Raw genomic sequence first — 27,368 nt, 5'->3', positions numbered from 1 at the left:
CTGTTAGGTTATATAATGCTCTGTTATTGTCTTTAGCTCAGCTCATGAGATGCTAGAAAATCTCTTGTTTGCGCTTGCTTGGAAGCTGGAGTCTGTCTCAGTTTGCCAAGCAAATTACGTGGGTTTTCTCCTCAATGCTGTTACCAGGAATCCTGACAAAGTCCAAACCAGGAAATGGCTGGATTTCTTATTCAAGGGTTATCTTTATGGCAAAAAAACGGTATGCACTCATTACAGATAAGTGTGTTTGCTATATCCTTCTCTAAGATCATGATCTTACATATTAATTTCCAGGACTACCAATTTCCCAACCATTTGACTGAGATCTGCAAAAGCCATTGATAAGAGTTTATTTCCTGTCATGGGACTAGACTCTGTTTCCAATTACCATCCTACAGTTTTATGTGCAACAGATTATTGACTATTTAGAACACAGGATTAAAAAAATCTGTATAAAAATGTAATTCTTTTTACTTGTGCCCTGTGTGAAATTTCTTCTTTTGACCATGCAATTTAGCAGGATAATATTTTCATTAAAAGGTATGAGTCTTCCATTCTCACTTTCTCTTTTTTGACTCATTGTCCTCATTTTCGCCGATTAACTGTTTTCAGCCCATTGCACTTTCAGCTGGAAAGGCCTGGCACTTCTGAGTTATCATGCAATCTTGTTCTTTTAGGAAAGTCCTATGTATTTTATTAAATTCCTCTGAATTCCAGTTGGGTTAAAGGAAGGACCTGGGGTAGCTGGATTACCCTGTTTTAAAGCAATAATGTGTATTTGTGGCTTGAATTAAAAAGTATGCAGCTTGAATAAGTGATAAGATTGTCTCTCAGATTACACATGTTTTCTAAGAGGAACCTCCTATAAACAGATGCAGCTCCAGCCTGGAGAGCTCGGAGACGAGCACGTCTCTTTGTGACTTGCTGACTGGCTTTCAGCACAAGTTCTTGGCCTAAGGAAAGCCTTGGAAATGCCTTGGAAATTAGCCTTCTGTGCCAGAAGAGCATAAGGCCGGGACCCATTGTGGTGGAGATGCTTTTGAGATCTTGGACGCTTCTCCTGTCTGGAGGAACAAATTTGACTCATAGCTACAAGTCCTGTGGTTTCCCTTGCAGGAAAGTGGGATGAAGGACAGAGATCATCTAGTCATTAATATCTTCATATAACATTTCTCTGCTGCCCGTTGCTATTTTTTCCTGACTTTTATATTAACTTCTTTTGAATTTCTTTTTCCACATTATTGGTTAGCTGACCCAATGTGAAATCATAAACTCCATCAAACCCAGTATTTCCAGAGTAGGAAGCTATAGAGCCGCTAATGAGTCTCTTGTTTAGCAATATTGAGTTTTGGAAGACTGGGAGCAGGAAGAACCTTTCTCTTATTTTCTGAAGCCATCTTTGTTTTTAGCCACACGTCAAGCACCACTGGCTGTCAGCTTCTTCCCCATGCCCTGCCTAGCCACCTCACATGCAGCCAAATTGGACAAGCACTTCAAATGTGAGAGGTAGTTCAGTACCAATTCTGCTTCACCTGAGTCTCACCTGAGTAGAGACCAACAACTGATTACTCCAGATTTCAATGTCTAGGTTTTCCTATTGTGAGGGCAGTATCTTCAACCTCATTTCACTGAAAATCGCACACAGAGTTGGGGGATAGGTCTTAAAAAAAAAGGTGATAGTTTTGGTGACCAGGTGTTCTTGCTTCTCCTACAAAAAAAAACATTGTACAAAAGACTTGTGCTTGTTGCCCGACGCTGCAGCTCCTTTTTGCAACTGCATTGGCATCTTTCAGGCTTGCAGATAGAGAAATTAAATGCTCCAGGACCCAGGCGATTAAGTATATGGTTTCATGTTTTAGTTTCAAATCTGCCAAGTTTTGGAGCTATTATTGCTTGGAAATTTGGTGCAGTCATTGTCAGATGTAAGAAAGGCTTGAGGAGGAACAGATCTGGGCTAACACCCACTCTGCGCTTAACTGCCTCTTCCACCACCCAGACTACACGTGGTGCCACTCCATACCTTCTGAAGATCTAATGAAATGTTTGAAAGCTCAGAAGATTGAGAATGTGTAAGCAGACTCCTGAGACAAGCACCTTTTTGAAGTGTTTAGTAAAACTGCCTGTAAACATCTGCAACGTGGAGGATAAGCAAGTGCCTGAATCGGTCCTGGGCTTTGTCAGGGGAGGCAGCACGGTACATGGCACGGGGCTCTGTGCGAGGGCCAAGGGGCTTATCCTGAGCCTGTGATAACCTCAAGCATGACCTCAGCGAGGGACTTGGCTTTCCCATGCAGCTCTTCCTTCACCCACATGGTACATGCATTGTGCCTCCAAGCACACCGTTCTCCATGGCGGCTGCTCTGGGATAGAGTGATCCTGCTTAAGGATGTGTGTGTTGAAAGCTGAGGGATGACTCAGACATGCTGATTTTCTTTCTGAATGTCATATTCTCTCTCCGCTCCTATTTCTCATTTGCTTTACTGAAAACTGGTGCTGGATGGTGGGTTGCACCTGAAGGTCTTCATGTGGTCTAAACAGTGGGATAGCTGAGAATAGCTCTCTGTGACCACCATGTGATGGAAATGTCCTGTGGCTTGGAGTGAGGGTAAGTTAGATTACACTCAGTGAAGTTCAAACAGTCAGCAGACTAATTGCTTGAGACTTTACTTGGCAGCATTGCTAAATGAGTGGCACTTGAATATTTTCTCAGTTTTCTAGAGATGGACATGTTTTCTTTCAAGAACAGTTTTGCATCTTTCTGCCTTTTAATTTCCCTTTAAGCAAACCATACAGAGAAAACACCCACTTACCACTGATGGTAAGAAATTTTCTTGGCCAGTGAAAAGACAAGATGCTGCTTCCAGGCTCTGTGGCTGCTCTCGGTGGTAAAGAAACACGCTGTCCCCAACATATGGGTGAACCAAAATGCAGAAGAGCAAAGGATTTGCATGTGATCACTCATTACGTCTGTGGCCGGGATTCAAAAGCAAATCTTTCCGGTTAATCCCCATAACCATTATCCTTCCTTATCTTGGGACCACCAAGGAAAATGTCAGAGCTTCCTGGAGACCAGAGCTGGCACAGCAAGACTCCAGGCCGAGCTGCATGGAACTGGGGGAAGGTCTCAAATATTGGGCCACCAACAGCTTTTATTATCTTTCCTGTGACGTGGGTTACTTCCTTCACAGGCATTCGGGGAGGGTACACCAAGGAAGAGAAGGCTGTTTCCTTTCAAGGAATAAAATGCAAGTGTGGGTTCAATGTTAACTTCTGGAGACCTCTCTCAAACAAGCCACAAAGAGGAGTTGGGACTTGCACTGATGTCTGGGCATCTCCACCATCTCTTATTTTTGCAGGAGGATAGGTAAATGGAAGGTTAGAAACATCACACATTTATGAGGCAGTAACTGTTTCCTTGGCTAAATTAATTTATAAGCAACTTTTGAGTAAGATATACACTGTGAGGCTTTGAACCAAAGGATTGTCCATGATGGCTTTATTGCCAGATTAATGTGATATACCTGCATGTTACTCTCAGCAGACAGATGGTCTCCTTTTTCTCATACTAAAATAATTTAATAAGGGAAAGATAAAAAATGAAATGGGCTTTCAATATCGAGTTAATCTGTAGCTATGAGAAGTACTGCTCACCAGCCATAGCTGTGCACTTGCTTCCTGGCATCCCTGAAGGCTCTCTGCAATTTTGTTGGTCGGCCTTAACACTGCTTTCTATATTTTAGCCATTTTTACAGTTAGATTAGCTCTGAATTTTCTGGATTTCACTTGGTTGTCTGGAATAATTCCAGCTTCCCACAAAATGCTACTTTTGCTTTTAGATATCTGAGTTTACTCAACCTAATCTCCAATTTAATGTTATTTTTCTTGGGAATCCATCAGTAAGCGTTCAGTTCTGAGTCAGTGACTGCAAAGTCCTGTGCTGTAAACAGCAAGGCATATCCATTTCTTCTTATATGGAATTAAAATAACTCACAGAGAAGCTGTGAAGAAAATCATACAGAGGTGTGGAACTGAAGGATGATTTCAGTGGGATAAATCTGCAGTTCTCTGAACACTGCATAGAGCTTGTCTTCTCTGCCTCAGCATGACTAAGGACAGGGTTTAATCCAAAATCTAAAGCCAGTGGTATTGGGAGGGCTCCCTTTTCCCTCCAGCCCAGATTATTTCATTGCCTACCATCCTTCCTCAGGCAGCTGCACTGGTTGGTTTTTTACAACACAGATTTTTCTCTACTGAGCTCAATCTGGAGGAAAATTAGGGTTTTTCAAGGCTTATCACATTGACATGGGACTGGGTTTTGGAACAACACCCTTCCCACAGCAGGGCACGAGGATCAGCTTTTACAGGGCAGAAGTTTATTTTTCAGGGCAACATTGCCCAAGCATCGGACCAAATTGTGCCACAGGCAGGTGCTCCCAATTTCTTCAGCCCCTCCATCAGGATCTGATGCCAATGTCCGTCTTTGTCCTGTGGGCTCCCTCTGTGCAAAGCACATACAGGGTCCACACAGACCCTTCCCCCCGACATCAAACAGCCCTTGGGTCTCCAGGACCCCGCTTGGCTTGAAGCATCTTGAGGGAAGCTGAGCTCTAAGCCTGCAAGCAGAAATGCTGTATTACCGGTTGGGAACTATTTGCATTCTCAGATGAGGATGACTCAAATAGCACGAGCTGTGACTACGTGCTGGGAAAATATCATCTGGAGGACGGAGTGAGCCACAAGTACACCCATTCCTTCTCACTGTGCTTGTTTCAGCGCCCCCCTGACAGTTTATGAAGACAAGTCAGCAGGAGCTTCTTTGCAGGAGCAACAAACTTGTCTTGCGTGACGATGGGTTTCTAAAATCTCCAGGCAGATTTCACCATGACGGGCAACACCTCAACTGGGGCTGGAGTGGGAAGGGATTGGCAATTGCCTGGCACTAAGTAGTTCTGTGATCGAAGAGGTCCTGGAAGGAGCTCCTTGGGAGTGAATATGTCCTAAGCAGCACAATTGGCATTTGCTGCTGCACTTTCCTTCGCTTTGTACCTAAATATATAAAGAGAGCCAGAGAACAGAAATACATCTCTCAGCGCCATAACCGCCGTAATTGGCCTGATGTTACATTGATCACAGCACTCCTTCATGATGAAAGCCAGGCACGGTGCTTTCCAAATCAACAATTTTACACTTAGCTGAAAATGATAACATTTGGATTTAATTAAACACCCTTGCTTGTCCTTGTTGGAGGGGGATGGAGAAGGGGAGAGAGCCACACTAGTGCTCAGAAATGGTCTGGGAGGACTGTCCCTGCAAACGGGGAACTCTGGCTTCTGAAACCAGTGTGGAAAGGCCGGGTGTGTAAAACTGGATAGTATTTTGGAAAATTCCTCCAAACTCGTTAACTCAGTACATCTGTAAACGCTGGCCATGTTCCCAGCCTTTATTTTCAGCCCACTTTTCCTGTAAGCTCTTCTGCATTATCTCTTTGGTTGCAATCAGACATTGTTATTAACTCCCAACAGCGCAAGGCAGGAGGAAGCAAAGCCCAGATCTAGATGGGATAGGCAGCATTAACATGACTGTTCCATGGGTCATGGGGATAAGTCATGAAGACTTCTTGACAGCTGGTTAATGGATTTCCTTGGTTTACCCTCAATAAATCCATGTTTCACATAGAGCAGTTAGCTGACTCCTGCAAACCTTTGCAAGGCTCAATGCAACCATCGTACTGGGATCTACAGAGTAGCACTGGGGGTATGTTTGACTGGTGGTGTCCAAACCCAATTGGTACAGGAGCCCAGAAGGAAAGAGGTGAATGTATTGGGGGAGTGAAATGGGGAGAGGTGAAGGCATGGCTGAGAAGTGGAGGTTTTGCTGTAGGGAACTCAGAGGGAACATGACAAAGAGTTGGAGGATCTGGCTGCCAAGGTGGTAGGAAGCTAATCCACAGCAAACCAGGTTTCATGGGTTCCTCTGCCCCTAGAGCATCTTGTTTCTTTCATGTGCATGTTGGTGGGGCTCAGATACCTGGTTATGACCTGTAGGAGTTGCCGTGAGGGAAACCTGCTAACCCCTGCAACACTGAAGTTTTACAGACAGCTGAGAAATGGTGAAATTGTGTGTACACACGTGTGTCTGTGTACGAAAGTTGGTGATGTCTGTAATGCAATAATTTGCAGCTGTCAAATAGTTAATACAGACTCAGCTTGCAGACTCATAAATTTTAGTTTAACATGCAATTCTGCTCCGACAAGTGTCTATATAAAAATAGCACCTTCCTACTGAAATGATCTGCTATCTATGTGTAATCACATGCAAATCTGATTAATTTGCTGACTAAATTGAGGGGAACAGTTTTGAGAAATGGGTGCCTAAAGTTAGGTACATACTATTTAGGTACCTAAATATGCAGTAAGATTTTAAGTGGTACTTAAGTCTTGTCACTTCAAGCTGCCCTTGGAGTAGCTTTTAAAATGAGATTACCTATGTGGAGCCCTGAAGCGCAGAATTAGATAAGTGGGTTTGAAAATATTGTCTTCATTTTTATTCCTTATTGTCTCTGTTGAAGCTGGAAATATGCAGCCTCTCCAGGAGTGGGCGAGCAGAATTCTTTTTCGTTCCTTTTGCAATCGTACAAGCCAAAAAGATGACAACTTAACTTCTAGATCCCAGCGTGAGTTTGTAGACCTGGTAGTTGGAAAAACAAACCAAACATCTTTTTTACTTGTAAACTGACTGCGTTTGATCTGGAAATCATTGAGATGCAATAAACATGAACTCCATGATCCTATTTTTATGGAGTCAGTTTTCCGAGTAGAACCACACTTAACAAAACAATCATTATAATTGAATAGCGGTGCTTGTGAAAAGGGCTGGATTGAAAACACTGATGACAGAAGCCTTCTGTTTATCCCTGGAACAGCAGTGACAGTGGTAGTGTAAGCTACAACACACTGTTCCTCAAACAATTGACATCCAAGGCACTAACTGGTGTTACAGCTTCAAGTGCCGGGGACCCGTTTCCTATCAGAGGTGGATGCTCCTGAGCAAAGGGTAGTGTGAGTAGTTGTGTAGCCACCTTGCTGAGCAGGCAGCGGTGACTTAGGGCACCTCACACAACTGGCACTTTTGTAGCTACACTATTGCAAAACAATTTTTGGAAGCAAAGGGAGGAGGTAGCTAGGTTGCTATTGCTTATTTGCTCTCCACACACAAGCTCTCTGCTGTTTTGTGAATTGTAAAGCTTGGATTTTTCCCCCCCTATTTTTTTATGCTGACATCTGGCCATTGGACATCAAAGTGCAACCTTTCAAAGCCACGAAGTCATATGACTTACCGAACACTTAAGTGATGATCTATACAAATGCGGGCAGGCTCGCTCCTGGAGGAGGCATTCTTCTGTCGCGATGCGTTAAAACAGCTCTTTGTATTTGGGCAATAACAAAGATTTATTTGAAAGTATTAGCTATCATCAGGGCTTGACCTCTGCGGAAAGTATTCTTTAGTGAGGGTTTTTAAGTGGATTTGGAAAAATAATTATTCTTGTCCTCGGGTAGAATCTGGGCAATTTATGTGCTTAGCTGCCTTGCCATTTTGGCTTCAATGGGTGTTTATTCCCATAACGTAGGATTTCTGTGCATGGTTGTGTTGCCGTGGCTGAGGATGGTGGTAATGGGCAGATTAGATACGTGCAGACAGAGATACTGCTCAGGGTGACACATCCTTAATTGTCAGTAGTCGTATAGCAGGCAGTGTGCTCAGTACTGTAGCTCTTCAGTGCAGGGGAAGAAGAGACTATTTATCTCTTTGTTTTTCTCTCTGAGTGTGAGTTCACAAAACATTTCCAAAGAGGCATTTCATGGCCATGAAAAGATTGTTTGTCTGTATCATTTAAGCCAATATAAAACTCAGAAAATTGAAATTTGTACCTCTCCTGCATGGTAACTTTCTTTCCATAATATTTCAATATGAATTTTTTTATTCACAAGCATGTCATTACTGTTTTATCCTGCAGCTTTCATTAGTAGTCACTGTCATGTATCTCAGCTTTCTGGGGTTAATCTACACCTTGCTATAAATGGACATTGCAACATTTGATACGGCTTCTCAGGGAGGTGGTAGAGAGTGGAGATGTATTTCCACAGGCTTCTTTTTCATCACATCACAAAATGGAAGTAAACATTACCAAGAGGATATTTTTCTGGCCCTCTCAGTCCCATGTAATATCCCTGAAACCTGCTGGTGAGCACTGGGCCAAATCCTGCAGTGGGATTCACTGGATGAGGCATAAAACAGAGAACTGTGGACTCATTAGCATTTCCATTATATGTTCCTTAGCAATGAGAGTTCTGACTGAAAAGTCCTAGCTACTTTTCCAGAGCAGATTTATAAATATCAGGTTTAGAAAAGGTTATTATAAATGTCCTGCCTCAGATCTTTGGCCATGACACCTGCACTCTGCCATCAGTCAGCTGCCATGAAATGTGGGAAATACCATTATGTGTTTGGTTGTCTCCAAATGTATCTGGCTTATGACACCTGCACTCTGCCATCAGTCAGCTGCCATGAAATGTGGGAAATGCCATTATGTGTTTGGTTGTCTCCAAACGTTTCTGGCTCTGACCATTTTAGGCACTTTTGGGTAGAAACTGCTCCTCGTGATGTGTTTGTGCAGCCCTGTCCCAGAGCTGCTGACTGGACCCCATAACAAAGCTGCAGGCAGGGCAGGATGCAGACGTGAGATGGATCGTGAGGGGCATCAGCACAACTACCGTTTCCCATGACTGACACACGCATGTTGCACCAGCTGGTGGTGGCAGAGGGGTGGAAGCAGATCTTCTTAATGTGCACCTGCTAATATAAATTAATTATTATAGTAATGAAGCCAAAGCGGGATGAATCTGTTCACTCCAGCCCGTCTTTCATTCTGTCTTTTCTTTGGAAGCAGGCAGAAAGAATATCAGTGCATTTCTTTCCTTTCCTTTGTGCAGTTAATTTGCCATTTTTGTTTTGTCATCGCTCCTAATGTTTCATTGACTTCTGACTGTGACTTGTCATTTATTCAAAGCTGTATTAGCGTGGTGGCGCCTAAGAGTTATTGAACAACTAACATAATGGACAAGTCATTCCAGCAGCAGAGCTGGAGTTTGCAGGAAAGGGTCATGGAAAGCCCAGGCTGAGTTGTAGCCTGGAAATGTGGACATGGTCTGTCCTTTCATCAGTAAAGCTACAACAAAAATATGGGAAGGTGCGTGTGGTTGCATGTTTGTGTTGGAGAGCAGGGATGCCTTGCACGGGATGTGTATGCAGGATGTATTCCTGGCTGGGGAAAAATATAAAAATGGGTTATTATAGCAGCTGCAGCTGGAAGAGTGAAATCTTACCTGCAGTAGGAGATGAGGGGGAAAGGAGAAGCTCTGTTTTCCCCTCATCTCTAATTTACTGAAGGTAATAAATGTCCTTTTGTTGATTTAACTGGGTCTAGATTGGGGTCTGCTCCTCAGTATTGTACTGAGGCTCGGCAGCTGCCTGTAGCAAGATCCTGGTAAGACACCACAGGCTGTAATAGGTAGTTTGTGGTCACTGTATGATTTCACTATCTTTAGGAGACCTTTCTAATGAACTTTGTGCGCTATTACTGACATTTGCATGTGACACTTTCCTCCTGCCTGGAATTGCTGTTTTTTGCAGAGCGTGCTGTTCAGTGAAACTGAAATCTGGGAAACCATCAACCAGTAAAATCCCTTCAGAAGAAGGGAAGACACGCATGGGAAAAGGATTTTACAATGCAATCTGTGAAATTAAAAAAATCATTGCCAATATATTGCAATTCTATCACCTCTGTTGAAAGAAAAAAATAAAGAAACAAGGTCAGGTCTGTGGCTTTTGCATTTGCAACCTGGCAGTGGGCTGGAAAGAGGGGCCCCAAACTATTTCCCTGTGTTTTAGGGATGAGTTGGATGGTCATTTGACTCCAGCTGTCGGGGATCTATAGAGCAGCAGCTTGCACCCTCTGGAGATCAGTCAGATCTCATTAACCTGTAGCCAGCTATTTGTGCAGCTCTGAGCTCTCCCTTAGTGAAAAGAAGCCAATTTACTGAGTTTAGGCGATAATCTTGTTAGATATATTTTAGCCCCTTCCATAAAGAAAAGTGCGTTTTGGATGAAGAACATATTTCTGGTAACTCTGGCGTCCAGTCTCACAGTCTAATGGGATATGTAAGATGAGATTAAATGCATATCCTCTGTCTTTGAAGGCTGCCCAGTGCCTTTGTGTAACTCTACCTTCTGGTGAGTATCATTTCAGCAAATTTAAGGACTGCTTGTCCAGGAAGAGATCCAGACAGCTAGTGAGGTTTTAATCCCAGTCATCTCTTTATATGTGTCCTTGGCTGGAGCAAACTAAAGGAAAGCTGCATTTTCAACCCATTGGTGATCCTTTTCTATTCAACATTACAATAACATTGCAGGTTTTTACCACAAAAATGTCAAGCTTCTTACAGCAGTAAGTCTTAGGGCTATAAACATTTATACTAGCATGCTAAAGAGATTTGGGCATAAGGGGGCCGTACTGGCACTGGGGAGAGGCTGAAAATATGAGAAAGCTAACATTAGATTAAACAGAGGCAGGCAGTAATTTAATTGGCATTTATATATTGAGAGAAGAAAAAAATAGTAAGTTTAAAAAAAAATATGCACTGGGAAGCTTTTAGAAATCAGGGAGGTAATTTGCTTTCCAAAATGATTCACAGCATCTCGTGTTAGCTAATTAACAAAACAGCAGGTTTGTGAATTTAACGGCAGCAGGGTTAGGACTCGGTGGGCTCGGTTCTTGTCCGTGGGTTTGTTCGGGTCTGTTCGGCCCCCGCGGTGCTTTCGCTCTGCTCTTTGGCATCTGGGGCAGCCCGGCCTCTTCCAGGGGGCAGAGTTACAAGTGGCTGCGCTCTGCGATAGGAGCCAGATGAGGGTGAAAGGGGCAGGTGGAGAGGCAGGAGATTATGCATTGACTGGCATGACTCAGCCATCCATAAAATGATTTTCATTAATGTTTAATGCGTGTCAAAAATGTCAGCACCCGTAAGAGAGGCAGATAAATTATTTAGTCCTGTCAGTGTCTTGCCTTCCCCCTCCCGCTGATGTATGTAAAATGTTTGCCCTGCTTTTGTTTAGATTTAGGATGTTGTTGGAGAAGTTAAAACCGATTGCTGTTCCTGCAGTAGGAGATGAGGGGGAAAGGAGAAGCTCTGTTTTCCCCTCATCTCTAATTTACTGAAGGTAATAAATGTCCTTTTGTTGATTTAACTGGGTCTAGATTGGGGTCTGCTCCTCAGTATTGTACTGAGGCTCGGCAGCTGCCTGTAGCAAGATCCTGGTAAGACACCACAGGCTGCAATAGGTAGTTTGTGGTCAATGTATGATTTCACTATCTTTAGGAGACCTTTCTAATGAACTTTGTGCGCTATTACTGACATTTGCATGTGACACTTTCCTCCTGCCTGGAATTGCTGTTTTTTGCAGAGCGTGCTGTTCAGTGAAACTGAAATCTGGGAAACCATCAACCAGTAAAATCCCTTCAGAAGAAGGGAAGACACGCATGGGAAAAGGATTTTACAATGCAATCTGTGAAATTAAAAAAATCATTGCCAATATATTGCAATTCTGTCACCTCTGTTGAAAGAAAAAAATAAAGAAACAAGGTCAGGTCTGTGGCTTTTGCATTTGCAACCTGGCAGTGGGCTGGAAAGAGGGGCCCCAAACTATTTCCCTGTGTTTTAGGGATGAGTTGGATGGTCATTTGACTCCAGCTGTCGGGGATCTATAGAGCAGCAGCTTGCACCCTCTGGAGATCAGTCAGATCTCATTAACCTGTAGCCAGCTATTTGTGCAGCTCTGAGCTCTCCCTTAGTGAAAAGAAGCCAATTTACTGAGTTTAGGCGATAATCTTGTTAGATATATTTTAGCCCCTTCCATAAAGAAAAGTGCGTTTTGGATGAAGAACATATTTCTGGTAACTCTGGCGTCCAGTCTCACAGTCTAATGGGATATGTAAGATGAGATTAAATGCATATCCTCTGTCTTTGAAGGCTGCCCAGTGCCTTTGTGTAACTCTACCTTCTGGTGAGTATCATTTCAGCAAATTTAAGGACTGCTTGTCCAGGAAGAGATCCAGACAGCTAGTGAGGTTTTAATCCCAGTCATCTCTTTATATGTGTCCTTGGCTGGAGCAAACTAAAGGAAAGCTGCATTTTCAACCCATTGGTGATCCTTTTCTATTCAACATTACAATAACATTGCAGGTTTTTACCACAAAAATGTCAAGCTTCTTACAGCAGTAAGTCTTAGGGCTATAAACATTTATACTAGCATGCTAAAGAGATTTGGGCATAAGGGGGCCGTACTGGCACTGGGGAGAGGCTGAAAATATGAGAAAGCTAACATTAGATTAAACAGAGGCAGGCAGTAATTTAATTGGCATTTATATATTGAGAGAAGAAAAAAATAGTAAGTTTAAAAAAAAATATGCACTGGGAAGCTTTTAGAAATCAGGGAGGTAATTTGCTTTCCAAAATGATTCACAGCATCTCGTGTTAGCTAATTAACAAAACAGCAGGTTTGTGAATTTAACGGCAGCAGGGTTAGGACTCGGTGGGCTCGGTTCTTGTCCGTGGGTTTGTTCGGGTCTGTTCGGCCCCCGCGGTGCTTTCGCTCTGCTCTTTGGCATCTGGGGCAGCCCGGCCTCTTCCAGGGGGCAGAGTTACAAGTGGCTGCGCTCTGCGATAGGAGCCAGATGAGGGTGAAAGGGGCAGGTGGAGAGGCAGGAGATTATGCATTGACTGGCATGACTCAGCCATCCATAAAATGATTTTCATTAATGTTTAATGCGTGTCAAAAATGTCAGCACCCGTAAGAGAGGCAGATAAATTATTTAGTCCTGTCAGTGTCTTGCCTTCCCCCTCCCGCTGATGTATGTAAAATGTTTGCCCTGCTTTTGTTTAGATTTAGGATGTTGTTGGAGAAGTTAAAACCGATTGCTGTTACACCCAGAGCTTTTCCTTGTGAGACCCTCGGAGGAGCTGCTGCTGCTGTGGCTTTACAGTTTGGTGCTTTGTGAGAGAGGTCTGGGCAACCTGAATTCAGCTGCAAGTGGGTTATGCACAGTCCCTATTGGTGGGCTGGGGTGGATTTTAGATTGGTTTGCAGAGGAGAGTAGATCCTGGGAAACTGAAATAAGGACAGAAGAGTGGGGTGTGAAGGGAGGTCCTACTCTCCAGGTAAGGGCTGCGGGGAGCTGTTGTCAGAGCAGCCCAGCATCACAGCGAAAGCCCTGAGCCTTCCCTGTGCCCCCATGGGGATGTGCTGCCTTCTGCTGTTCTTGCTGCCTTGGTTTTGCTGGTTTTGTCTGGGGGTTCATCACCCAGAGACCTGTGACTGCCTAGTCTGGAGGAAATGTGTCCCACTCAGGGGTGGGGACAGCCTCTGCCACCCCGGCATCCCACAGACCCCTCTGCAGGGATGGTTTCTACTTGCCTGCCCCATTTCAAGAGCTTTATTCTTAACTGGGGAATTCATGCACGGGAAAGGAAAACTCCCCTTGGAGCTGCAGGTTTGGGTTTTCATATTGTTAATTTTTTTAAAAATCAGCTTCACAGGAAGACACATTAGCAACAAGCTGAAATCATAGGCCCTAGCAGAAAGAAAGAAAGAGGAACCAAAGGGGATAAGCCAAGGGAGAAACATATCTGATCAGGTGGGATTTGAGGTGAGGTGAGATGGAGGGAAATGTAAGCCTAATTAATAGTGAGGCACTAGTTTGTGAATGTTGGATGAACCGCAATCGAGACTGACTAATTTAAAATCTGCTGTGACACTTGCACTAGACACAGACATCCTTCCTGGGCAGGGATGTTTCTGAAGGCAATGGGAACTTTGTCAGCCTGCGCATCCATTCGGAGGGGGCACGTTGAACCCCGTCAGAAAAATTACGAAGAGAGCTCCTCAATAAAAGAGAAAATGTGCAGATTGTTTTTAAACACGGGGGCAAATGCTATTGCTTTGTTTGTTTGGGATTTTTTTTCCTTTTTTAGGGAAGTCACAGGCCTTGGGACAAGGATCTCAATTGGCCTCTAATTAAAGTTGCTTTCTTACTGTCTGGCATGAAATCCCCCTGAGAGGCAGATGTTTGCAAAGCACACTTGAGGCACTGGCATATGGTTCCTTTGTAAGGCTGGCGTTTCAGCAAAGTGCCTCCTGAATGTTGTACATAATTAGATATTTTATTTTATTTTTTTTGTCCCGGAGAAGTTACTGGCGGCTGGGGACCTCCAGGATCCGAGAGGGTGGCTTTCTGAGAGATGGATGGGAAGCCCTAAGCACGTCACTGACACGTGACAGGTGCTGGCAGATGCCCCACTGCAGCTTTTTGGAAAAAGCCTGTCGATTAAACCAATGCCAGTTAAAGGAAATTATTCTAACCTACAGAATTTAATAGAGAAGGAGACCCTGGGTACCCAGCTCTGCTGCTTCACAGAGGACTTGCATCTTTCCTACAGGAATCCATCAGCAGGTCTAAACTTTTTACAGGTTTATATAATTCTGAGGAATGTTTCCATAAGGAATCCAATTGGAATTGAGAGTGGAGCGAAATGAAAAGAAAATATTCATGCACACTAGGCTTGGGTAGGAACTATGGCCATGCTTAAAATGTGATGTCAGATTACAAATGGCCCATAGCTTTTTATTAACACCATAAAAGACATCTGGGTGGTCACCAATGCGTAGTGCAATCTACAGCAAGACACTTAATGATTAAAAGCTTAAGGTGCTGAATACACTAATTTCCCTCTGGGACAGCACATCCATCCCTTGCACACTCAGAAATAAAACACAGGATTTTGTCAGATGACCTAATTTTTCCAACTCTCTTAATGTCTCCCTTTCCTGCCCAAAAAGTCCTTTCTGTGATCACAAGAGCAAGTCTTTTCCTACTGTTGGCAGTTCATTTTTGCCTATCTATAAAAGTACACTGAAACAGTTCCCTGCCTCAGAAAGGTTTTCTGAGACAAAATTAATTAATGTTTGTAAGGTGCTTTTGAGGTCTGTGGACCTGACTGTGCTTTACTAATGGGGCAGTCATTATTTCCCTTCTGTAGAAAGGAAAACCAAGATCTAGTGCAGTTAAAACAGCTTGTTCAGGATCACAAAGCAATTTTGGAGCAGAACCACAAATAGAGCCAAGTCTTTTGACTAGCAGTCAGATGTGCTATCCACGGGGCTACTTGTAATGTCTAATTATTTCTCTAAGGGTAGGAACTGAAAGATCTCAGTCTGATTCCAAAGTCCTGATGAAAATAAAAAGGAAATGCGTAGAAGATTGACTCACAGGCATTGCATTCTCTTAGCATCTCTATTAGTTTAAAATGAAATGAATAAAATCCCCCATGGATGGAGATGATGCAGAGCCTTCGCCACAGGTTGTGCATTAATTCAGCGTCCTTCTGATGCTTAAATTGTTTTGTGCCATGTATGAAAAGGCAAAGCCTGGCTGTTGGCTTAGGTGGGATGCACAGGGTGCGATGTTTTAGGCTTCAGATGCTGAACACAGCTTATTAGAGGCCACATGTGCACAGAGGCTAATGAATTTGCATGCTTGCTGCAAGCGGCTATATCTTTCTTGAAGCCTTGCCTATTCTTTGGCGTGTTTTCAAGCTGGGGCTACTGTTTGAATGTGTGGACATTCAAAGGCTGTGCTGGGAGGCTCGATGCTGCCAAGTACCTCGTGGAAGGAATAACAATCTCAGCAATTAGCAAGCTCCCCCAAACCCCAGCCCTGCCTCTCTGGGTGTTACAGGCAGGGGAGGGAAGGGGGCTGTGCTGGCAGTGGCTGTGCCTTTGCAGGGATTCAGGCAGGGGGAAATCAGAGGGACCGACCTGTCGGTGTAGAGGGGGCAGAAAAGCAGCTGGACCTCTGACAAGCACAGGCAAAACTTGGAAGTGGAGGCAGTCTTACTATGGCCACCCAATAGCTGTGACCAGAAGGATGTTCCAGTGGTGTATAATTCATAGAAGGAAGGACAAAATAAGGAAACAGAGAGAAAATAATATTAGTCTTGGACTGAGCCTAAGTATTACATATAAAAACAACATTCGTCTTTTCATTTTAGAATAAATGCAGCAATGTAATGAGTATAACTTTTGTCTCGGCTGGGATAAAGTGCTTGGATTGTGGTGCAGTGGGATTAGTCTTATGTGCAGACCATCTATTTGGTGTCCGTGGTTCTTGCAGCTTTTGAGGCTATGGTGTGGGTCTGTGTGTCAGTCTGCACACTAGATCTGCTGCCATAAAACCACTTACTCTGTGCAAGACTAACAGGAGTACTAGATATCAGATTCACAGCAGATTTATGGTTGGATCCTCTATGAGGTACCTGTAACCCACTTTGCATACCTGTATGTCTAAATCCTGTGTTTATGTACACTTACATGTGCAGAAAAAAGTGCACTTCAACCACAAGCTTAAATGCTGTGTGGGCCTTCATATATATAGCAGGAAAGCCATCGTAAGTCTACAAAGGTCCCAGGGATTATTTACATTTCCACTGCAGGGCTGAAAGCAAGCTCTAGCCCCGGCTCTGCATGGGGTGAGAAATGCAGCCAATGCCAGCTCTGCTTCCATGGAAAATATCAGCAACGTCTGACCAGCTTTTTGCTGGTCTCCCCAGATGAGTGTTGGATGCTGTGGCCATGTTTACTGCTCAGGGTATGTTGGGATACTGCCTAGGGATGCAGACAGTCTGTTTACTGCTCTCGTTTGTTTAGTAAGGGTGGATGTGTCAGGTGCACCGTGTGAGAAGTTCTTGCTTGAGAAAGTGAACCAAGGATGGAGGGGCACAGCCGCCATCCTTGCCCCAGGACTATGGTGCTAGTCCAACCTGCCTTTCACCTTGTCCCTGCCACAATCTGACCCGCAGTCCTAGGACTATAAATGCTTCCTATGAGGCCAGGTATTACTTTTTTTGGTTATTAAGGAGAATAATAACCTTTGTTAGTGAAGTATATAGCTCTGGGTTAATCTTCAATAATAGTTGATAATGATATTTACAGATTAATTTTGTATTTTTTGTGACTGTTGCTGCCTTTAGATTAAATTCAATTCAGTCCTTCCTTCCTTCCTCTGTTTTTCTACTGCTTGCAGTGGGGGAGCGTGGCAGGAAAGCCTCGCAGGCTCCCGGGGGGCTTGGGGCACTAAAATGTCCTTTCTTTGCACCAGGGATCAAGCTGTTGTCCGCAGAGGAGTGATCAGCAGATGCAGAGTGTCCAGCCCTATTTATCTCTGCCAGATGGTGCTAAAATACTAGTCTGGAGCACATGTTGCTTCTATTCAACCAAATGCTTGTGCCATGCTGTGGCCTCTCTGCCTCTGAACCAATGAGCCTGAGCCAGCAAAATCCCAGCGGCAAAGGCCCCGGCAGCCCTTGGCTAAGCCCCTCTCCATGGCTTGTAGAAAATCAGAGAAATCAAATGAGGAAGGCTCACAGCCCTGTGAGGGCAGACAATAGCGTGCAGGAAAGGGAGGAAGGGGTTAAAAAGGATTTAGCACACACACAAAGTAAATATTTGAGGCAAAATTGTAGCAAGAAAGAATAATGGAGAGAGAAAGGCAGGAGGAGGAAGCAAGAAGTGTAAAGAGAAGAAAAAGGAGGATTATATTCTGCCAGAAAACAAAGGGATGGTTGTATGAGAAAAGCATTGGCGAAGCATTGGGGAAATGAGGGTTCAGCTCTGCACAAACTTTCTGTCTGACACTGGACAAGTCAATCTCTCTGTGTCTCAACTGCAAAGGCTACAATGGGAATAATAACGTCTCCTTTGTTCTGCCTCTCTCTGCTCACATCAGACGTCCCTTCTGTTTGTATGTTGTAGAAGGCCGAGATGCTACCTTATTGCAAACAAACATAGAATCCACTGAGACTTTGAGGGGGAAAAAAAAGAGGTAGGAAGGCAAATAGGCTATGATAAACCTAGAAGATAAGTGCTCCAAAAACCGCGGTTGGGGGAAGAAATATAGGAGAGGCCTTTACTGAGGGAAGAAGAAAGAAACAATATGGACCAGATTAATCCTAGTGTTGCCTCCTGGACTCCAGTAGAGTTCCTCGAGGGATGGGTTTAGCCCAAGGAGTTCAGTTTTGTTTGGTTAAAGAAACTTCATGCCAAAGTTTTTAAATAGTCAAATCTGTTCTGAGAACTATGAGAATGTGGGCTGCCTTTCCTCAAACATTGCATGGGACTTGGGATGAACAACTCCCGCTGAAGGCATCAGGAGCCAAGTGATTAAGCCCCATGCAGTGCTCTGACAGGAGGCCTTCTTCTTGCCTACGCATACTTTTTTTTAAGTATAGAAAGTATTTCCATATTTCCAGCAGCTGATCTTTATTTGAAGCCAAGAGCTGCATTTTTCAGATTAGAACTGAAGCTTTTCTAGGAAAAGCCACTCTGGAGTAGACCATTGGTCCATCTAGCCCAAGACAGTGTCTCCAACAGAGGCCCTGCACTCTGCTTAGAGAAAGAAATCTTAAAGCCTGCAGGGCTCTCTCCAGGGATAATTTATATTTCACTCCAAGAGTTAGAGTTTGGCTTTCACGCCAAAGTCTGTAGGCTTATATTCCTTCCAAAACTCTTGCTTATTTTATAATCTTTACAGTTCCCTGGAGACATTTGATGTTTGCAGATCTATATCCCGTTTGGGAAGCCCCTTGAGCTGCTGACCTCCACGTCCTGCGGCAGCAAGTTCCTCCAGCCAAGTGGGGCATTTGTGCAGGGAAAAAAAGAATTTTCTTTTCTCAATTTCAGGTTTGCTGCGTTTAATGTGGAAGCGTGCCTGAAGCTTCCCATCTTGCCCAGCTGACTTCTCATTACAGCGTCTCACCTAAGACTGTGAGCTGCTTCTGCCGTGCTGGGAATCCCTGCTAGGAGATGGGCTGTGCACGTGCGACGCTGCTCTGCCCTGAAACGTGACTCAGCCACGCTGAGGATCCACTTCTTTAATTTTTCAGTGCTTCCAAGTTTACAAGAATACATTATTCTGTCAGCTGCTCCTGCAGGTGTGCTGTTTTCTTCTCATGTCGTTGGAGCAATAGAAGTTTGTGGATAGTCGTAGTGTCTGCGCTATGTGGATAGCACGCTAAGCCAGGACATGATAGAGGTGTGAGGGGCTGCAAGGTGACCGTGCTCCCTGTGCCTCTCTTTTGGTAGAGGTGATTGCAGTGATCAAGCTTCTTTGCAGACCATCTGGAGACTTGCTGGTAGAAAGACGAGAGGGGCACTCTTGTGTAGACCCATGCTTATGATGATGGTGAACCAGCAAACCAGCGGGCAGGATGGCTCAGTGTTCAGCCTGCCCTTCCTTCACCTGTCTGTCCTCTGTCCTTCTGCCACAGAAGGGCTCAGGTCTTACACGGGTAGGAAAGAGGTTTAGGACAGGGTGCAAAGTACAGCCTTCGTCATGGTCTAGTAACAAACTGGCTAGATGATTGTATACCCAGGGCTCTGCTGCAAAAATTAGATGGTCCTATGCAGATATGTCTTTGGATCCAGCACACAAACAAACAAACAAACAAACAAATGTATTAGAAACAGCTGGGGAATGGGATGAAAATGAACATTATTAGGGGTATGCTTATAATAAGTTATGAACTGGGGAATGCATCATTGCTGCCCTGGGTGCTCCTGGAGGCATATTTGCTGTTGCTTTTGGAGCCCTTGTTACTGCATTGGTTTTCCCATTTATGCATCCCTTCCCCCATCCCTCGCTGGAAAACCTGACAGCAAGCTCTGAGATGTAGCTGCTAACACGAGGATTTTGTCAGGAGCTGGAGTGACCTCTGAAAGCAGTGGCAGTGGCCTCGGCCTCATTTGTGGGTCATGAGCTGCCACTTGGGTGATCACATACATCACCCAGAGCGAGGGCATTGCTTTAGTCACTGATCTACCTTCAGAGTTTCTTCCCTTATCCCAAGGGAAGTTTTGCAGCTCTTGGGAGCTTTTGTTGATTCCTTGGCTGTAGGAGAGCTCACCATTTTCTAATTCATTTATCTCTTTGAAGTGTGACTGACCTGTCCTGGGGGATAGTGAGAAAGGTGAAATTATTTTGGTAATATTCACTAAGACTTCAGTTGTATAATGTCTACTGCACAGTTAGTGCCTAAGAATTGACTTTGCTGTTTCCCTGACAAATTTAACAAATATTGGCCAAAACTCAACTTGCACTGACACTGCTGATCTTGCAGCTGGAGAAATTTGGCCCAGTACTCCGGTGTCTTCAAGCCATCGTGATGTGTCTACCACATTGGCTGTTCTTGTTTGTTTCACGGTTGGATGAGATACATATATACAAAGCTGCTTAAATTCCAAACATCGCCTGTGGCTGAATGGTTCCTACCTTTGATGTGAGAGCTAACAACAGCCAGGGATCTGAGAGGTTATTCTTGTTAAGAGGATAAATTAATAGCAAAGCCTTGTGTATTTAACACAGAGTGCACAAAGTCCTGCTTACTTGAACACAGAAAGAGTTCAGCAACCAGGACTAGCTTTCCTGGTCCCAGAACACTTTACTGACACAAAGCACTCTTTAGGAGTCTCTCAGGACTGTGATTCGGTGCCTGTTCAAATTGCAGTTGCCTTGGTCTTGGCCTTGCATTGAATTACCTCACTCCTTTGTGTGCAGATTTTCACGAGCGTAGGCTCAGCTGGTGAGCTTGTTCCTCTTCTGGAGCTGAGTCGCACAGAGGTGACACCTGAGAGCATGCGGGGACACAGAGAGATAGTTGTAGCCATTGATCACCGGTGAGAGATGTATTTGCATGTACAGGACAGTCTGGTTGCACAAGCTGGCTGTGAATGGCAAATGCTACCTCATTTGCCATTAACAGTAACTCAACCGTGGTAATAATAGTACTACTTGTAGGTACACAGGTTCAGCTGTAGGTGAAAATGGCCATTATGGTCTTCATCCTGTTTGTTCCATGTGTCTGGATTGAACCACTGTACCTCTTCAGGCTGCATGATGGAAGAAATAGATGACAATTTATGGGGAGAGCTTTTATTCCCGTTCCCACTTTTGGACCCAGATGGTCAGGTGTCATCTGCTGTGGTTGGTAAGGAAGGTGTGATGGCTGAACCAATGTTGCCCTGTTTCTAGCCAGTCAAGAAAGCTGCTGAGTGAGAAGTTTCTCTTGCCCCAGTACCATCTCAGAGAAACACTGTTTGCTGCCCACCTGTGAAAGGCAGAAAGTAAAAATACAGGGTTTCAAATGTGTTGTACTCTTTGATGAGCTGCAATAGGTTTAAGGCCATATTGAAGATCACTCATGATGGGGATTCACTACCCAGTGATGGATGAGTTATTTTTCAGAGCAACAGCAAAGATGTCCTTCAGACCCACCTTTTGTTTTGTAATAGCACTGATGGAATAGCGGTGTCTGGCCTGCTGTGGGGTGATCTGTTACTGCTGGTCTTTTGCAAAACAGAAAGATGCTGCTGCTGGCTGAAACCATCAGCAATTCTTTTCCTAAGGCTTCTAGGAGAGTAAAAATCTGGGATTTTTTGGTGAACTTTCAGGAGGCATAAAATAATTTGGCACTGCAGGGAATGAAGGCAAATGATCTGTGCAGGTATATTTAACATATAATTAAACAGCACAAATACATGAGGGTGCGCTGTGGCTTCAAACCACTCCTTAGCCAGGGAGAGCTGTGGCTGGCTTGTAAGGAGCGTGGCCTCCCTCTGAGCACAATCCCCACCTTGACCCGTTCCGTCTCTAGCTTTGCTGTGTGCAGCAGAAAGGGGAAAAGGGGAAAAACCTTTCTAAAGCCAACCTCTCTGCAAATCTGTCTCAAGGGCTGATGTTAAATAGCTGTGTATGTACTGTAATGTTCCCTGCAATTTTGACTGGACTGTGTTCAAAACAGTGACAGGAGAAGGCTCCTGGCTTGGTGTGCAAGCTGGGCATCTCCCATGCTTGATAGCATGGGCTGTGAAAAAGGCAGGGGGGATAAATCTGGTTGGGTGGTGGGAAACCTGTTAACCTTTTAGAACTTCTGAAGGATAAAGTGATGAGCTGATTCTCTGTGTTTTCTTTTTACAAACACCTCCATTGATGCGAATGCTGTTGGTGTATCAGCCATTAGGGTCTGTTTCTCGGTGCTTTTATGTAATTTATAGACTTTCTCCAGTCTGATTTTGAGAAATATGGTGTGTTTGTGAAGCTGGGAGCAAGGACATACTCTCTTCTAATGTGGCTTTCCTATTTTCCTCTGTTTTGCAGGTTCTTTTCGAAATGATGGTTTAAAAGCTGCTGATGTCCTTCCTATACTGAAGGAGAAAGTGGCCTTCGTGTCAGGTGAGCACATCTTTTCTGGATCCCTCCAGCCCAGCATGAGCACTGCCTGCAGAATCCTGGTCATTATGGTGCTGCAGAGTCATGAGGGACCGTTTCATATTTGGAATTGGTAGTACTTAAATTAGCTCTTCTGCTAAGAAAAGGGCTGTATGTGGAACAGGGCTAGCCAGCTCTGAGCGTTGGAAACTGGCCCATGTTGATTTTCCTCATATTCTGAGAAACAGGCAAAAGGGCAGCACAGGTGGGATGAAATGCAGCTTCTCAGCTCCAGCCCAGACCTGTGCTGTCTCAGCATTTAGAATGGTTCAGGGATCCTGCTTTGGGTTCAAGGTCAGTGAATAGAATTAATTCCTATTTGTAAGAAGCACTCAGACCCATAAATCACTAGTGTTTCATTTGCAATACCAATCAACTTGCAGTTAAAAGTACCATTGATGCTGCATTTACATAATAACTCAGATGCTCAAAGATCTCCTGCCATCCTGTACAAAGATTTACAGCCTTCATTCAGGAGACAAATCTCAAGGACCTGGGGGTGGATGAGGACTAGACAATATGGAAAAGGCTTTGAGAATAGCTTGGATGATATTGTTTCTGGCGTGAATTACAACTTGTCAGGGAGAGGGGGAAGAGAAAGTCTGAAGTGATCACAATCTTGCATGAAGTCACTCAAACTGGCAGCATAAAAGCGGGGTATTTCCAGTGCCAGTGTCTCTGATAATTGCAAAGCATTTAGTCTGCTTTTGGTGATCTTCCCTCTTGCAATGAGAAAACCTGCATCAAAAATACCCATCTCCTTTATCTGCAGTGTAGGCTTTTTGTTTCCTTTGTCTCTGTGGTATTGCTGACTGCAGAGAGGAGGGGAGTAGCAGCGAGGCTGTTGGGTGCCCTGACTCTTCCTCCATGGCTGTCCCCCTGGGTGCTGGAGTGGGGCCCGTGAGGATGTGGCTCGTCACCCTGCCGAGCCATGGAGATGTCTAGCCAGGCAGGAAAAGCTTTTGCCTTGACAATGGTCGGTGTGAGGTGTTATCCTACGCAGCAACAGTTACACGGTCCAGGAATCACGAGCCCAGGAGTGACTTGGGCAAACTATTTGTGGCTCTATATGTCCTAAACTTAGGTGAAAACCCCAGATTATCCCATCAGTAATCACATGCAGGACTGCTTGACCTAGCACTCGTGTCTCATTCTGAATGTCCTGGAAATTTTTACATGGCTGTTGTCTTTCACTGCTCCGAAGAGGGGAACATAACCATAAAAACACAGCATACCTGCAGACTTGCTTGTGACACAAAGCTGAACTGGGCGCTCTGGGCAAGTGAAAGGGAGGAATTTATGCAGGGACTGTACTGGAATTTAGTTCTTGGCTCCTGCTGTTGCTTCGCATGGAAATGACTGCAAGATCATTTGGTAATTCATGGAATATTTAATAATGACAACCTGTCTGGATCGTTTATATAGCCCCTTCCACTGACGGTGCCTGCGTTTAGCTCTGAGCCAGAGGGTCTCACACCAAATCATCAGCTCATTAGATGCTGTCCCGGGCCAAGGCTGCCTTGTGGGGGGGCATTAAACGAGCAGTGCCAACACCATCCCCCAGGGTTTCTCATCGTGATCTACTGCAGGCAAGGGACAGCTTACTCCTTGTAGCCTCACCAGCCTCCAGACTTGTATCTACTCAAAATGTGTCTGCTCTTGACACAGCTAGCGAGATAGCAGTCCTAGGATACACACCTTCTCTCCATGGTCTCCAAACACAACGACTCTGGGCAGCAGTTGTCAGGGGCCTTTGCAGATAGAACGCTGTGAGCTGCTAGTGTCTGACTGCAATAGCCTCAGCACCAGCCTCCAGCCCAGAGTTTAAGTACTGCCCAGTCTTCCCCTGTGTAAAGCCGATTAAGAAAAGGGTTTGAGTGCTTCAACTGATGGCTACATTCTTTTAAATTAAAATGGAATAACTTCCCAGAGTATCCTTTGAGCACAGAAGTGAAAATGTTTGCCAAAACAGAAAAATCAAATGGCAGGACTTTGCAAGATTAAAAAAAAAAAACCACCCTTGCTCTGTAGTTAGTACAGATTCTGGGAGCACATTACGTTTGTAATCTGGCTTCCTTGAGGAAAAGGAGAGTTTTATTGAGACTTCTTCAGAGTTTTATACTACGGTTAATTTTAACGATAACAGTACAGTAAAGTTGTCAGGGGGGTTCTCCTTACACCAGCAGAATTTATCAGCATACACACAAAAAAACCTCAGCTGAACATCTCAGTTACATAGTTTCTTACTATGTAAGAAAGCTGTGGCTCACCAGTTTATTTTTCAGTCCGTGATTCCACATGAAAGCTGGAGAGAACAAACTCACTCCTTCAGGTAGGGGCTAGATCATGCTTTGTGTTCCAGTGTGGTGGATGCTCCACGCCTGGACCGTACAGAGGAGCAGGGCAGAAGAGACAGGGAAGTGACACCGGCTGCTGCCTGCTCCGGAGCAGGCACAACAGGGCCTGCCTGCACAGCCCCGGAATCTCAGAGGAGCACTCTGAGGAGCTCAGAGGAGCTTTCAGAAGTGCACTTAATTTTGGAGTTGAAATACAGCTCTAACTAGCTGGGCATGGATTCATCCAGCCTAAATGCCGTCTGGGGCTCTGTGCCTGGCGCTTCCCCTGGGTTGGCTGAGCCAGCAGCGAGCAGCAGGCACGGGGCCCTGCATCCGCATCCCTGCGCCGCGGGAGAGTTGAGGGGCGGATAATGTTGGGATTTTTTTTTTTCCTGGAACTGGTTCTTGATTTCTTCCAGTGATCTCATGTATGAGCTAGACTGAACCCGAGCAAAGTTCATGTGTGTCTAAACAGCACCTGAAAATCCCATTCCGGCACTCGTAAGCAGAGAGATGGCCTGAGCAGCGCGGTGCATCCCGGCCATCGCCGTCTGATTGCTTCCATCGCCGACCTCGTGAAGCAGATTAAGCAGGGGGTTGGCAGCGGGTGGAGGCTTTGGCTGCCTCCTTGTTGCCTAAACCCTAATAAAATCTTGGCTTTGCCTGGGTGGTTCATTGTGTTGCTTCCAGCAGTGGAATGGCTTTGGGAGCCATTAGGGAGCGAGCTACAGGCCAGAGACTGATTTTTGTATTTTGAGAAGGAGATGAGCGCAGAGGAGAGGAAATAAAACAGGTTGTAGATTATTTTAGGTGTTTTTTTTCAGTGAGAGGTGGTGAAATATTTTGGAAGCTGGGCTTATAGTCTTTCCTAGGAAACACAGATGCTGTTTTAGAAGGGTGGTTTAACTTAGGATGTTGTTCAGCCGCTTGATTATGTTTATAGGAGATTTTCTACTGATCAGTGCAATACAGGAGGAAGTGTATGAGGCTCTCAGAAGAGGGAGGCAAGCGTGTTAGTGTGTTCCCTTTCCGCTCATGGAGCTTTTCATACACTTAGGCTATGAAAAGCTTGTTAGTTGACTAATGCTGTAGGTCTCCCTTGAAAGCATTTGCCCTTTCCCCACGTCCCACCCAAAAGAGTTTCTCAGGATCCTTCCTGGCACTTCCCATTCCCTGGAGGGCTCAGAAGAGTGACAGCGCGTGGGCTCCCTCCTGTCACCCAGGTACCGTCTGCTCGTCTGCCGAGGCAGGAGTACAAAGGAGGAGGCTGGGCAGGTTTCTGAGAGGGTGGTTGAGCACGGAGGAATCAACAGCAAAAGGCAGAAGGGTGTAATAAGCTGGTGAGCTGCTGCAGCTGTGACAAGCTGAGCTCCCAACGTGTTCAGCAAAGCAGGAGATTTTTCTGTGGACTTTGGGCAACAAAAGGCACAGAGCAGGGAGCAGTGGATGAGGTAACAGGTCAACCATCTCCATCTTTCAAAAGCCTACTGTCCCCAACCCCAAATGTCTCAGGAGCAGCCTCAGGAGCTAGGTCACAGCAATGTCTGAGCCTCCGAAGGAAAAACAGAGAGAGAGATTTCCTGAAAGGTCTTTCAGAGGAGGAATTTCAGTGTAAATAGATCAGATGAAAGGACAACTTTGCAATTAGGTTTCACTGAATTTAGGCCAGCAGGATGAATCAAAGACAAAGGCTTAGAGGGGAAGATGCTCACTTTCCCAAAAACTTGTCTAAAGATATCACAGACCACTTAGTGCCAGAGGTACTCAGAACCGCGTGTGATGGGGCATGTTTTTTCTCTTTCTGTGATGGATGCACTTCATTCTTCAGAGAATGGGTTGAAATGAGACCCCAGAGCCCTCTGGGCACTGGAATAGTTTAGATCCAGGTTTCAGGGAATCTCAAACACTGATTTGTGGACACTAGAATTTTTATTGGGTTGGGAATAGAACTTACGAAAATATTTAATTTTTGAATGGTGTAAACATTTTGTATTTGCACAAAAAGTTTTGATTTAAATTAAAAGTGTCCATTCTTCTCTTCTTCTGGAATGGAAATTTCAAATGAAACATCAGCAATTCTATATTTTGTAAGAGAAACATATCTTGCGTTTTATAACATTCCCTGGTATAGTTTGTTATCAACGGAAATTCCAAAAAGAGGAAATATGCTATTAGAAAAACATAGCATTGCTTGACTATTGAATTTTCCTAGTGGTTTTGGGCCATCATGCTTTCATCTAGAATTTGCTAGTGCATTGATGCAGACTTTTCTTTGAAGAAGAAAACAAGGAAGTTTAGACTGTAAAGTTTCCAGGTCTTTTGATGAGGTCTAAGATTGCTGCTTTTTTTTTTTCCTGTTAGTTTTTTTTCCTTTTGTTTTTCAAGAGTGTAGGTCATTTATGAGGATAGAAAAGAGCCTTTACCTATAGGAGCTGTTTAGATATCCTCATCGGGACTCTAAGGTTAAAGCAGAAATCAAAATGTTTCCTGGGATTTCTGATTGTATTTACAGATTTTAACTGTAGTGTGAAGAATCAGTTGCCATATTTCTTTCCATACATTTAACCATAGCCATGGACTAAATTAAACTATTTCTGTGGAGA

General features: G+C 44.5%; 1 protein-coding gene across 14 annotated transcripts in view; it reads left to right on the top strand.

Moving 5' to 3' along the window:
- The window catches only part of KALRN (kalirin, RhoGEF kinase), a 546,132-nt gene that overhangs the window by 143,168 nt on the left and 375,596 nt on the right, over positions 1–27,368 (top strand). For all 14 annotated transcript variants that reach the window (XM_014939313.1, XM_014939255.1, XM_014939245.1 and 11 more), the window contains exon 2: positions 22,319–22,393. In XM_014939313.1, coding sequence (XP_014794799.1) covers positions 22,319–22,393 — 75 coding nt within the window. The remainder of the gene's footprint in view (positions 1–22,318; positions 22,394–27,368) is intronic.

Source organism: Calidris pugnax, unplaced genomic scaffold, assembly GCF_001431845.1.
Source record: "Calidris pugnax isolate Ruff unplaced genomic scaffold, ASM143184v1 scaffold21, whole genome shotgun sequence".
In the NCBI taxonomy this organism is placed as follows: domain Eukaryota; kingdom Metazoa; phylum Chordata; class Aves; order Charadriiformes; family Scolopacidae; genus Calidris; species Calidris pugnax.
Note: the sequence above shows the minus strand (reverse complement) of the source record. Positions and strands in the feature narration are given on the sequence as shown.